The sequence below is a fragment of the Solanum pennellii genome, chromosome 3 (genome assembly GCF_001406875.1).
Source record: "Solanum pennellii chromosome 3, SPENNV200".
Taxonomy (NCBI): Eukaryota; Viridiplantae; Streptophyta; class Magnoliopsida; order Solanales; family Solanaceae; genus Solanum; species Solanum pennellii.
Window position 1 is genome coordinate 64,533,861 of NC_028639.1, and position 15,372 is coordinate 64,549,232.

General features: G+C 27.1%; 1 protein-coding gene across 1 annotated transcript; it reads right to left on the bottom strand.

Annotated features, from left to right (window-relative positions):
• Positions 1-1,708: 1,708 nt before the first annotated feature.
• LOC107012746 (zinc-finger homeodomain protein 9-like) lies at positions 1,709-2,368 on the bottom strand. The gene has a single exon (XM_015212665.2). The coding sequence runs from the start codon at positions 2,305-2,307 to the stop codon at positions 1,768-1,770; it is 540 nt and encodes a 179-aa protein (XP_015068151.1). The 5' UTR covers positions 2,308-2,368; the 3' UTR covers positions 1,709-1,767.
• Positions 2,369-15,372: the final 13,004 nt, after the last annotated feature.

The following is a 15,372-nucleotide window of genomic DNA, read 5'->3' on the forward strand; positions in this document are numbered from 1 at the left end:
TGATATTAAAATTATATGAAAAAATGTAAAATCTCAAAATTTTAAGGCCTAAAACGAATATTTAACTATACTTACTCTTGAGCTATCCATGCATAGCCATTAAATATTGTCCTATTTTTACCTACAAAGAAGAAAGAATCCCTTTACACTCTTGCGCAATGCCATACCCAAGTGACTGATTTACAAGCATTCATTTCTGAGGCTATTTTTCTGAATGACGTTAAAAGACATTGTTCAACTATATAAATAAGATGTTAAAATATTTTTTAATATTTAAAATAACTTCCAAAATTTTAAATTATAACTTTTCAAAATCTTAATTTGATAAAAAAGAATTTAAGAATAATTGTCCAAAAGGTCCAAGTACTAAAAATAAATAAATCATCATCTAAAAAGTCCTTAAATAAAAATGAGAGTATCAAAAGCAAACTCTAAACTTGATGCAAATTATTAATTTCATTTCTAAACTATTGATAGTTTTAAAAATACTCTTTTGCTTGGCTAATTGAAGTTAATACACGGTACACCCTTAAATCCTCGTCAAATTTAGAGGTGTTTAACACTTCTTTCGATTTTTAATAAGAACTTCATGCTCCTACAAGAACTTAAGATCAAATCGTGCGACATATCGAAAGTGTATCAGAGATGTTTTTAAAGTTATCAATAGATTAAGGATAAAATTATAATTTGTACCAAATTGAGGGATGTTTCTTTTTATACTTCTCTCTAGATAAAAAAAGATGACTATTTGTATAATCAATTATACAAAAAAAAATAAAAATAGATATACCCAAAAAAATTTACTATCCAAATTTGGTCCATTACGATCGTGACTTATCCCAACAAGAGTTTTGTAGTGACAAATATTATCAATGTGTGACTTGTGAGTCTATCCAACACGCAAAATAAAAACAAAAATTGATATTTCTTCTCCAATAAATTACAATCTTTCCATTGGGCTCTATATTTGACTATTTTAGGTTAATTTATGTCTTAACATGTACTTCTCTTCGCCGAATATACAACATATTAATAGTCTTTAAGAATAATTATTATTAAAAGAAAATTTAATTCTGTTTAAAAAATACGACACATAAATTGAGTCAGATATTATAATTCAATGCAAAGTTTCAATATACAAATGGACCCAAGTGACAGTTTCTCCATACATAGATTTACGAATTAAAGCCAAAGGATAAGAAGCATCACACATTCTCCCAACCACTGGTGTAATAATGTAGATCTAACACAGCACACATACATGTATGATTTTTTTCATCCTAATATATAGCTTGTGAGATTCAATTTTAAATTTTACTTTTTTTTTAATATAAGTCTTTCTTTAAAAAACGTTTTATGTTTGACTAATTAATTTAAAATATAAGTTAAACTAATATTGGAACAACATTTCTGCCTAGTCAAAATTCATAAGAACGTCCTTTTTTTTAGCTTATGCTAGTACTACTCAAATTTAAAAGATCAATATTTATTTTTAAGGTTAACCAAACGCTTCAACTATCTAAAAATAAGCACTCAGATTAAAAAAAAAGGTTGGTCAAATAAGATGCAATTAGACTAATTCTTCATTGATTCTTATTGGGGGAAAAAAAGGGAACAAGGAAAAAAATGTCTAAAGTGCTGCAATTAATACAAGATGGCATAATATTAGTGGATTTAGTTAACCAAAAGTGGAAAAAATAAGAAGGGATTAATAACTCAAACTAAACTGTAGTACTCCTTGAGAATTAAGAATTAAAATTAGAGTTTTTATTGAGTAAGAGAAGATGCATTATTGCCAGTAATAGTACTGGATACAGAGGAAGAATTATTCTTATGATTATGCATCCATACTTTAAACACCTTTCTACTTACCCCTATCTCTCTGCAAAATCTCTCAGTCTCGTTTTCCTCATCTTTCCTTTGTAGCGTCCATCCCAATTTCTCCGCAAATGCCAGCATTTTCTCCTTCTGATCTCCCGTAAACTTCGTCCTAAACCTCTTCTTCCCGCTCCTCTCTGATACCACTGGCGACTCTTCAGTAGTCGCCAGACGGTAATCATGAGCCGCGATGATTTCTCTATCATCGCGGCTACTGTTGTTGCTGTAACTTCCACCGCAACTGAACTTGCGGTGGAAGTTACGGTGACAGCCGCAGGCAGCACAGTTTAAACTGGTGCTGCCTCCGGGTGAAGTGTTGGTGTCATCAAGTGTGAATTCTCCACAGCCATCAGTGGCATAACTGCCAAGGCTGGCTGCATGGTTCCTTAAGCACTCTCTGTAAATGTCATTTGATTTGTCTCCTTGCATTTTCTCTCTCTCTCTTTCTCTTTTCTGTTTTGCCTCTCTACTAGTCTTACTACATATATGATAAAAGCATATATGTATGTACGTTGTACGTCGATTCAGAGATTTTAATTTTATGAGTTCTGAATTTTAGAATGACAACTTCAAGTACAACTAATAATTAGGTTCGATAATTGAACTCATAGTTATGAAGTTTAAGTTATGTACATCGTCAATGTACAATTTAAAAATTGCATTTTAATTAGTATTTCCCCAAAAAGGAAAAAAGAATATTTTTCTTATTGAAATCATATATTATAACAAATGGGGATTTTATTTATGTCATTTATAAAGAAGACTTGTTTGTTTCTACAAAAAGTATATTAACTCTTATTAGGTAGGAGTATCACCTCGACTAACATAACATGAAACTATACATTTTTAGTTTTTATTTCAAATGCTAAATTGCAGCGACAAAGTCTGAAATTTTGTTAAAGATTTCAATATTTGATATCGACATATCAAAAGAAATTATTAACCTATATTATACGTACCATTTTTGATATACATGATACAAAAAGTATATTAACTCTTCTTTAATGTTTTCTCCATCAATTTTTCCATCATAATATATAAAATATTCCTTTAAAATAAGAAGAAGACAAACGGTATGTCTGTATGAAAAGTATAGTCGATAAAACGTGTATGATCAAAATTTCTCTATACCCCACCTATGGTAAAATTGTATATTCCTTCTCAATATACTTTTATTTACATTGATGGACCGCGCATATTTATAATTCATGAGATTCATGATTGCTGGTTGGTAGCATGAAAAAATGATTAAAATTTACGATTGTTCGTTTGACCCAATCTATTTAAATGAATTTGGATATAAGATCATTTTAGAAGTGGATCGAATATGAATTAACTCATTATTATAGAATATGGATAACTTATTTGGTATTCATTAACTCCACTACATTTTTCTATATTTTACAAAAATATTTATTGATTTCATTTTCCTAGTTAAATCTGATTAAAAGAAGTATAATATATGAGATTTTGATTTATTTGAGAATTTTTTTTTTAGGTACCAGAAATAATTTTTTCAAATAATAATCTCGACAAAAAGTAGCGTAAATAGATAGAAAGAAAATTGAGAATTATAATTGATCTAAAGAAACTAAAGCGGGAAGCAGATATCAGAGTAGAAAACATGTTATTGGTTGCTTAACATATTTTTCATCGGTATATTAAATATCAAGAATTTTTTTTTTATTTAATTCGACTCATTCATTTGTCAACCTTACTCTTACTAGTAACAATATTTAGTTAATATATAATATTTATAATCAATTTTAAGTTTTATTTTAAACATTTCAACATGATTAGCCACTTCTATTCTAAATTAAAGGTGTCTTTCTTCATTTCTAGATTTTTTTTATCCTATTTATGATTACCGTCATTAACTGAATATTTTTTAGATTATAGAAGTCTTAATTAATATGAGATGAAGTTAAATTGGGTTGAAATTACATGTTCCATATTTGTCATGTTTCTCTTTTACGTGTTCCTTAAGAAAACATTAATTAAAAGTCATATAGATTATTTTATTCTAATTTATGTCCTAATATATAATATTTACTAGTAACAATATTTAGTTAATTATCTTATAAAATGTTGGATGTTGAAGAAAGAAAAGAATATAAAATTGTAATTTTCGGTTATTCTCATCATAAATATTTCCACTCTTTTAAGTTCTATTAGTCGTTATGTTATAACTTACAAAAATAATAAATAATAACCACTCGATCAAATGTAAAAAAAAATTATTTTATATTTGGATATAAAATCGTAATTTCTCTATAAGTAATTTTAATTAAAATGGTTCATCTTATAATTGTAGTTTTATTTAAACCACATTTTATGTGAGACAACAATTTCTAAATGAAATACATAATAACACATTGCTCATTTTCAAGTTCTTTTCCCAAAAATCTTTAAGAAAGTTAATATTGAGACAAACACATGTTTTGTATTCTCATTTTTAGTACACTAAAGTAAAATAGTGAAAGCATATTTATTTAATAATCTCATTATTATTTAATACATGTATTATAATCTTAATATAACTTGTTATCAATTAGTCCAACAAAAACAATAGAATGAATTCCTAATAGTCAAAATATAACTAGGGATATTAAATATTAATAGTAGGGCTCACTTTGGAAGAGACAAGAGTAGTTATATGACCTGTAAAACATTTTTATGTTTAATTTAGATTATAATTTTTGTGCAGTAGAGAAGAGGGACAACTCGACAATTGACAACCAACAAAAGCATTTTATTTGTGCAGGAACCAACGTGACTATACGTAAACAAAATCTTCGCAATATCATTCAAAAAAAAAAAATTATTACTAAAGGATACTTTTTTTATTTTAATTTACTGGTCTAAATTTGATTTAATATGAAATTTAAAAAATATATAGAACTTTAAAATATTATGATTATAAATTAAAATAGTGTAGAACTTAGTAAATGTTATTTATGTGAAAAATTAAAATAAAAAATTATGAAAAAAATTATAATACAAACGAATTTGAAATAAAAAGATATATTTTTTCAATGCATGAGTCAGCTTTTTTGTGGTCTGACTTAATTATCTTAGAAACTTTATTTAACAACAAAATAGTCCCATTAAAATTCATGAATTAACAATTAATCTTCATACTAATTATTATAATCAATTTAAAGTTTTATTTTAAACATTTCAACATGATTAGCCACTTCTATTCTAAATTAAAGGCGTCTTTCTTCATTTCTAGAATTTTTTTTATCCTATTTATGATTACCATCATTAACTGAATATTTTTTAGATTATAAAAGTCTTATAATTAATATGAGATGAAGTTAAATTGGGTTGAAATTACGTGATCTTTATTTATCGTGTTTCTCTTTTACGTGTTCCTTAAGAAAATATTAATTAAAAGTCATATAGATTATTTTATTTTTATTTATGTCTTAATATATAATATTTACTTTATCGTGTCTTTTTTATATAATTAAGGTGTTAATAGATTTAAAAAACAATTACCGCCAAGAATAAAAAATGAAAATATAATAACTTTTGTCTTGACTTTTTAAAATATCAAATACTTTTAAAATAACTATGGTTAAAAAATACGACAAATAATTTGAGACGGAAGAAATATATATTATAAATGGGACCTTTCTCCCTTGGTTTGGGCACATCATCACATGAGCTGGTCAATACAAAGGATATAGTTGCAAAATGAATGCATCTTGAGTGATTGTAATGCCTTAATTTATTAATGATACAAGAACAATGGAGCCAGAGGGGTAAGAGAGTCAAGATTTGTCCTGGTTCATGAACACAAATATTCTGTCCAATGAACATGTCTATGGCTGACTTTACCCCTACGGAGAAAAACAATTTTTTTTTAAACACTCTATAAAATATATTTAATTGTCCTAAAATTTTTGTTTAAGCCAAGGTTAAAAATATGAAATTAATTCCATTTTTGACCTTGTGGGGTGCAAGTATTTAATAGTAAGTACATTAATTCTGTGTGGTTGTAGAAGATGGGGGGGACCCTGGAACAGTATGGGATAACCTCAATAATTCACTTTGGGAATATGCAGAGAAATAATCATAGAGGGACCAACAAGTCCTTTTTGTACTTTTGTCTACTTTTATGAGAGAAATTTTTTCATATTCAAAACAGAGAACATGTTTGGGGTGTGGCCTCTAAGGGCTCATGATTTGATAGCACCAAGTTATTTTGAAATTAATTATTTTTATCAATAATAGGAGATAAAAATGACATTATAATTATAAAATATTATTTTATTAAATATGGTGTTTATTGATCTAGAATTAGCTCTTAACTTGTTTTTATTTGTCTTATTCATGGATGAATTGACGCAGTATCCAAGAAGTGGTGTCATGGTGTGTATTATTTGTGAATGACATAATTCTAATTGACAAGATCCGAGTAAGAGTTAATGTTAAGCTGGAGATTTTGAGGTAAACCTTGAAATTTAAAGGGTTCAGGTTGATCAGATGAATCAAGATAGAATACTTAGAGTGCAAGTCCAGTAATGTAATGTATGAAGTTAGCGTGAAAATAAGGCTTGATACACAGGTCATTCAAAAAGATGAAGTTTTAAGAATATTGGATCTATCATTCAAGGAAATTGAGGACAATAATGTCACACATCGTATATATAGGTGCAGGGTAGATAACATGGAGCGCTCGCATTCGGTGTCCTCTGTGATAAGAAGGTGTCATAAAAACTTAAAGACAAGTCATATCGAGCAGTGGTTAGATCATCTATGTTATATGGAGTAAAGTGTTGGCTAGTCAAAACTAACACATTCAAAAGATGAAAAATCCGGAGATAAATGTGCGGACATACTAGAAGAGATAAGATTAGAAATGAAGATATCGAAAAATAAGATAGGAATGACATTAATAGAAAAAAAGATGTAACTAACGAGACTTGGATAGTTTCGACATGTGCAAAGGAGATGCAGGGATGTTGTTGTGCAACAGTGTGAGAGGTCGGCTATAATGGTTTAATGAGAGGTTGATGTAGGCCAAGTAAGTATTAGGGAGAGTGACTAGATAGGACATGAATTAGCAACTTCAACTTACTAAGGACATGACCTTACATAAAAAGTTATGGAGGTCACAAATTAGACCAGACGGTTAGTTAGATAGTTGAGCACTGTCTCACTTATTTTTTTACACTATTAGTTGTACTATTAGTCATAATAATACTTGTGTAGTTGCTTGTCCTTTGAATTCATTTATTATCTATGGTTTCTTTCACACCCCGGTGACTATTGCTATTTGTTAGGATAATTTGTTAAGTTATCTATTTTATTTTGTCATGACTTTCTTCATTTAAGTTATTTCTTTTTGTATATTGCTTTGTACAATTTTTTCGTAAATTAAGAATCTATCAAAAAGAATTTTTCTACCTCTTAAATCCGGGACTAATATGTTATTGATGTTATAGTAGTAGTGTAGTGAAATAAAGATATCATAGAGTAGGTTTTACTCCCTTTGTATCTCTTTTCCAAACACTAGGTTTTACTCCCTCAAATTCAATATAAATGAAACTTTTGCTTTTTTATTGTCCAAAATAAATGAATTGCTTTTCGATGGTATTTTTTCAACTTTAGTTAAACCTTTCTATAGTGACAATGTTTGTGTAAAAATTTCATGACTACTACTACTATATATATATATATATATATATATATTAAGTATACAAAATTATTAATTCTTATAATACTTATGTTGTAAACGAAATGAAATGCTTCTTAAATTTAAAATCTTATTTGATTTTTATTCATTAGCTAAAAGTTAAAAAAGACTAATAGATTATTGATAAATTCATAACTAGTCATACCGTAACGACAAAGATCAATTACTTTCTAAGAAACATATGTATTTAAAATTTCAAAATTAACATAAAGATTCTAAAATTGTAAGTTGCTTCATAAATTACACTTTGTACAGTTATTATATAGAGGTAATTTTACAAAGATTGTATTACTACATTGAATATCGTTATATATATATATATATATATATATATATATATATATGTATATATATATATATTGTTATAGAGAAGTAACATATTAATGAAAAAATGATTTTCAAAAAATCAGACTGTTATAACAATATATTACTCCCTCCATTTGGTATTGTTTGTCATGGTTTCTAATTTTAGAGTCAAACTATAAAAATTTTCACTAACATTTTAAGATGCATTTTTTCATCATATTAATATGCAAAAAATTGTAATTTATAGTGCTTTTCATATAGTATTAGAATATCTAATTATTTTGTTTAAAATATCGAATTAATATGATCTAATTTACCTTTAAAAATTAGTTATATGACTTTCGATAAGCGCAACATGACAAACATTTCTGGACGGAGGAAGTATCTTTAATACTTTTAAATCTCGAATAATGTTATCTATTACTAATAAGAAAGTTTGGAAAGAACTAAAAGGTAATATTAACAAATTATCTTTTAATTAAATTTATTAAATATCTCTCTTAAGAATGCGTCAGTTATCATACCTAAAGGTTTATTTATATTAAATTAGGAAGTAAACAGATAATAAAGTACAATTGTTGAGTGTAAAAATATAACATAAAAGAATAATTAGCTAAAATTAATTATAGTTACTTTCCATATAAGTTACCAAATATCAAGTGTATATATTTTAATCATTATAGTAAACTTCGTGAGTTGCTATAGTTCATAATTGATATTCTTATTTATATAGTAGTCATAATAGGAGACAAGCCTAATTGATATAAATCACCTGAGCTTATATCATGAATTTGGTGTCTATTTCATATTGAAAAAAGGTTGTTCTATTTGGTTTTGAAATAGGACTAAACCCACTAGGTAAATAACCTATGAGAACACATAGTTTATGGAATAAGGAGATTTTATATGCCTTATATGTTATCCTTTTGAACACAAATAATGTGTCTGAATCTTTATAGATAAATTGTAAAAAACTTGACAAAGTTAAAAAAATATTCATAAACTTTTTTTGATATAAGTCTATTTTTCTATATGAATTAGAGCATTATATATTAATAATAATAATAAACTTTAACTTTTTTTTAGAAACATAATTTTCAAAAAGAAAAACTAATATAAATATAATTTTTTTGAGATTTTTTAGAAGTTCTTGCTTTGTATCTACGGTAACATCCAAAATAAGAAGTTCCGAAGAATAGATCATGACATTTTTTTTAATTTTTTGCATTAGATTCATTTTTACAAAAAAAAACTAATTTTGCATTTCTTTGTATGAAATATATTATCAATCAAAAGAATATTTGGATCGATTTGAAAATGATAGGCCTCGATCAAGTCCATATTCCTTCTAGTGGGTTGGATGAATGCCTATTAACAAGTTCAAATAGTTTCAATTTTCTATACTATGAACTCAATTTCTTTTTTTTTTTTTACAGCAAATTATATTCAATCTTTCTCTAATTAATCAGCAACCACTTTGGCGGTACATTAATATGGTTTTAAAATCTAGATTTTGAACCAATTCTTTTTAGGAAGACTTATTTTGTCGAAAACGTAAATTATAAACTCTAAAAGCCTTTTATTAGTTCAATCATAAAAAAGAACTCTTAGGTGCATATATGCATTCCCTACTTCTAATTCAAAGCCATAATTAGTTATTACGATTTTCAATTCAGTTAAGATCAATATTGAACACTACATAATATTTCTAAGTTTTTTCTTATTAATCTTATAAGCTTCTCTTATCGTTTTAAATGTTTTTTGAAGAAAAAAAAAGCAATAATTTTGAAACGAGTATAACGCACATTAGTAGGGTTGACTCTACAAATTAAACTATATTATTTGGCTGACAAAGCCAGATGAAGTCTATGTAATACATACAAAACTCGTTGCTACGAAAATAATAATGATTATTGAAAAAAATAAGTAGTATTGCTAAAGTGAGAGCAAGAAAAGGAATTGAACTCGTGTGCACATTTATCTAATCGAGCAATGATCAAAACTAATTGGTACGAGTATAATATTATTTACAAAAAAATAATTAAAAATATAATTAAAAAAGAGTATGATATTATTTATTATTTACATAGAATCTAGAGTAAAAATTATTTTGAATCTGCAAAATTTAGTGTATATGTAATAGTTAACTTTACCTCACTTCGATTATAAAACACTATTTATTTGGAATATGTTACCTTGTTGTGTGAAGTAAAATTTTAATTTCAATAGTTACGCTTTATTTTTAATTTAATGATACTACATTAATACAAAATGACATAATATATTTGAGATTTCAAGATTCAAATGGAATTTTTGTAAGCTTGATATACATTTAACTTGAGATTACAATGTTCACATTTCTTATTCACCGTACGTATATGTTTATGTATATTGAATAAGAAAAATAAATAGCAAATTCAGCCTGCTATTTGTGATAAAAATCTGAGACAAATTCTCATATTAACAACATTAAGGATGAAGTGTACAAACATCTGCTTTTGAGGCCGTTATTTAATTAAAATCCGTAGTTAATAAAAAAGTTAATTTACTCACTTCAAGAATAACTTACACATATGTGATTGAAGTCGTAAAAAATCGCGTATGAAGTTTGATAAACTATGACCATTTTTGTCTAACGTGTGGCTTTGTAAAGCCTAATAATAGACCATATTTTCCTGAGGTTTAGTAATTTGTCAAGGTCAAATCGGATTATTTTTTTTTGGGAAAATGTACAAGTACCCTTCTAGACTATGAACGAAATCTGAGAGACACACTTTAACTATTCTAAAGTTCTATTACCCCTGAACTTATTTATTTTGTAATTTTGTGCACCTTTTTGGTTTACTTGGCGTTCGAATATCTCCCGCGCGCCTAAATTGCGTGGAGTCACGGAGCATGCCACGTAAGACAAAATGTGTATAAAATTACAAAAAAAAAAATTAGACAAGAGTAACAGGACCTTAGTTTAGTTAAGATATATATCTGTGATTTTTGGTCATAGTGTAGGAGGTACTCGTACATTTTCCCTTTTTTTTTACTAAATTTGAAAAGGCCAAACTTTGAATATTTTTATTTTTTTTTACTGAACTTAAGATAGTTTGGCACCAAGTTAGGGTAGATATTTGGTTGAGCTTCAGACATTTTGGCAGGACATTCATGTGAACAAATTTTCATCCAAAATCAAGAACTTATTTTTCATATTTCAACAATCAAACACACAATTCAACATTTTTATACCTCAAAATTAGTTCAAATTTAAAATATAAATCTCATGTATTATAGAGAACAAGACTCAATCATCAATTTATCAAAACATTAATAAATCTAACAAACTTCTTTTACAACAATGGTGATCTTTAATTGTTGTCAAGTTTTTCCAATAACACCTTTGTTTTCTAACTTTTCAGCTATTATGAACTACTATTGCATTAAAGCGAAACAAAACCAATTCAAATTCGAGATTAATAACTAACAAATATATGATAATCTCAAATTTATAATAACTAAAGTATATATAATGATTCTAGAAAAAATAAGGGTCAATGTTCTGTTAGCACGTCCCCTTTTTCCGTGCTCGTTAATAGTGTATAGTGTCCTTCATTCTGTTTGCCTCAGTGTTCATCTCGATTTGTTTAAACCTTTGAACTCCATTTTTTCTTTTTGCAAAATGTGTATCGCTTTGTTCTGATTGCTTTCAAAATGCTTCATACCTTTTTAAAAAAATAATAATCCGACATCTCAAGCATACAATACATGTGGAAATTGTTATTCAAATTTCAATTCATTGGGTTTGCTACAAATTGCAAAAACAAAAGAAAATCATTGTTTTCTTTAATAGAGTAGTTTTTCTTTTTGTTGTTGTTTAAGGTAGTTTAGTTTGTAATCCATGTATGAAATACATTTCAAGTTTCTTTCGAGTTCAAGAAAGAGGAAAGAAGGATTTTTTTCGCTGCGAAAAAAATCAATTTTCTGTAATTTAGAGTTTCAAAAACGCTATTGGGATTTATTTATAATCTTTTAAATTTGATACTTTTAGGGCTCTATGCGTATGAGCATTCCAATCGCTATTCATTTCTTCGGATTGGGATAAGCATGACTATAAACTGGTTGTGTATATCTCTATTACTCAATCACTACGATATACTGGTTTATTTACTCCCTGTAGTTAATGTAGTAATTGTGATACGAACAGTGTGATTTTGTACTAATGACATATATGACCTTAAAATATACTTTTCTTTGTGGAAAATTATTTAGAGTGTTTTTCATAATAATTTCTCTTTCTAGTACAAAATCTGATGACAAATCTTGTTTTAAAATTTTCCTTATTTTAGTCTATTTATGTAATACTTTTACAGAACTAAAAAATTTCAAGACCCATAAAGATATGCTTTTAAAGATTATGAATTGCATAGTTGATAAATGTCGCATCAGTATTGATTCTAACAATTGGAATCGTAATTATAGTTGAAAAAGATATACAACTTTAAGTTATTTTATTATATATAACCCCAGGATCTTATTTTACCTAATTGTTTTTGTTATATGCTCTTCTACTATTCTCGTTCTTTATAAGTTGAATGATATCGACTACCAAGCGGTTTCGCATTAGCCTAGTATATATAGAAGTTCGAAATAATAGATTATGACATCTTTGTTCAACCTTTTGCATTAGATCAATTTTTACAAAAAGCTAATTTTACATTTTTTATGTGAAATATATCATCATTCAAGAGAATATTTGGATGGATTAGAAGTGATAGACCTCGATCAAGTCCATATTCCTTCTAGTGGGTTGGATGAAGGCCTATTAACAAGCTCAAATAGTTCTAATTTTATGCTATGAAAAAACTTTCTTTAATTTTCTTAACTAAGTATATTCAGTCCTATATCTACATAAGACTCTACCTAATCAGCAAATCGTTTTGGCGGTACATAATATATTTTTGATTCGTTTTAGCGGGTACATAATATATTTTTGATTTCAAGATTCCAAAGGTATTTGGTAAGCTTAATACAAATTAACTTAAGATCATAATATTCAAATTTATTATTCGTATTCTTAAATTTTGTGTTTAAATAAACCTAAAAAGTGTCGATGTCTGCTTTTTTATTCCTAATAAGAAAAAATTAAAACATAAATAGTCACAACTTAAATCGCTTTAACTTAAAATAATTGGGGAATATACAACTTACTAAACTTCATATATAAAATGTATATGCCAATGTATAATTTATGCATATTATCTATCATGTATAATTTATGTATACTTAATAAGAAAAATAAATATCAAACTCGACCGGTTATTTGAGTAAAAAATCCCGCACAACTTCGCTTAAACAAAATTAAGGATGAAGTGCACAAGTATCAAATTTTGAGTCCATCATTTAATTTGTAACCAAAGTTCAAATGTGATTGAAGTTGCGAAAAGTCGAGTATGAAGTTTGGCAAACTGTGACCATTTTTATCGGTCGTAAAGTCAACACCAGACATTTTTCCATGAAGTTTATAATTTTTCAAAACCAACTTCGGGTATTTTTTATTTTTTTACTAAAGTTGTAAATTTTATCAGAAGCTATTCCAATAAAACACCATCTGTTTTTATAGTTTTCAACTACTGTAAACTTACTATTTCATTAAAATAAAGCAAAACCAATTCAAATTCGAGATCAATTAATAACAAATATATGGTAATCACAAATTTATCTAAAATTTATATAACTAGATATAAATTATTCTTTTTGAATATTAATAGTGCACACCATGAATTTTTTACGAAAATTAAGGCTCAATAAGCATGGAAGGAATCGAGTTGAAATAGTTAGAGCCCATAATGAGAAAGAAGCCCAACAAAATAAACCATGGCCCAGGAAATTAAAGTGTTATTAGTGCTAGATGGGCTTCCTGTTAGGTTTTGGAGCCTGATTAATATTTGATGTACTGTCATATATTAATGTTCATGCGATTTAACCTAAAATACACCAACTTTTAGACTGCAATATTTATTCTCCATTTATTCTCTTTAACCTAAAATACTCTGAATTATTAATATATATACCCACCGCCGTGAAAGTTTACTCACGAGGTGTTACCACGAAATATTGATTTCTCTCTCTAGATCTCTCATCTCTTTCTCTCAAAAGTTCTTGTGTTCTTCATTCATCAAGTGTGTGTGTATGGATTCGATCCTGACACTTCCGACTTTCTTTATGGAAAAATCACCCCACATATCTAAACACGAAAAAAAAAATTAATAAAGTGTTATAACCTGAAACTTTTTATTGTTACAACTTGAAAGTTTGATTCTGCTACTATAACTTCAAAATATTAATCTAATAAATGTTTTTTATAAAATTTTCACTTTCTTTAATCGTTATGTATAGAATATCGATATATGTTACATATACATGCGATTATTTTAGTGAAAAACATTATCCGTAAAAGTAAGAAAAATAAGGGAAACTTAGATAAAAATATACTATAATAAAAAAATATATACCATTTATAGCAATAATATTTTTTTTTCACTTGTTCACTTTTAATTCATTTATAATACAAGTTTAATACATATTACAAAGAACAATTTATTATTCACATGTAATACAAATTTTAATGATGAATAATACATTTATCACACATTTTAATATACTTATATACAACAATTTTTTACCAAACAAACATGATATATTTCAAAAAACAATTATAATTCTTATATATTGCATAAATAATTCACTTTTAATACATATTACAGATTTAACAAAACATTGCTATAAATGGTAATAAACAAAAAGTATCGCTAAAATCAGTATTTATTTTTTAAAATGTATTAATTTATATAATTTTTCCGAAAAATAAGTTCTCTAGGACGCAAAAGTTACTTTCAAGAATCCCGCTCTCCCAACGTCATTTTTCGACTCAGCGGGCCTATTTTCCGTTGCACGTGGACTTTGATTTATTACTGGGCCATTGAGGTTATAGGCCCAATTCTTCACCCTTATATCTTTGAGGACTAGCCTACATCATCTTGATTCTTGAATCCCACTAGTTAGAGTTATATCTTTGTCAGTACTATGTATTTTCTGACTTTTATTTCTAAAATTTGGTACCAAAATAATTCAAACAATCATCACAAATCATCCTTCCTTTAATTTGTAGAGAATCTTTTTCAAATAGTCCGAAATAATTTCAAACTCATGGATTATAAATAATTGTGATGAAATTTTAAATTATCTTATGAGAAAAGTGTTGAAAGTGATAAACGACGCACCAAATAAGCAAATAGGATAAACTATTATGGAACATGACATTCGTAGGTCACCTTCAAAGGTCATCATTCATAAGGCAAGACATTACCCTACACTTATACACACTACAACAAAAATGATAATTAGCGGCATTTAATTCTTAATTGCCGTTAAATATGTATTTTTAGTGGCATTGTCACTTTTTGTATATGTCCCTAAAGCCTTTAGCGAAATTG

What these genes read in the sequence shown, in the direction of transcription:
- LOC107012746 (XM_015212665.2), bottom strand. Translation starts at nt 2,307, where the DNA reads ATGCAAGGAGACAAATCAAATGACATTTACAGAGAGTGCTTAAGGAAC.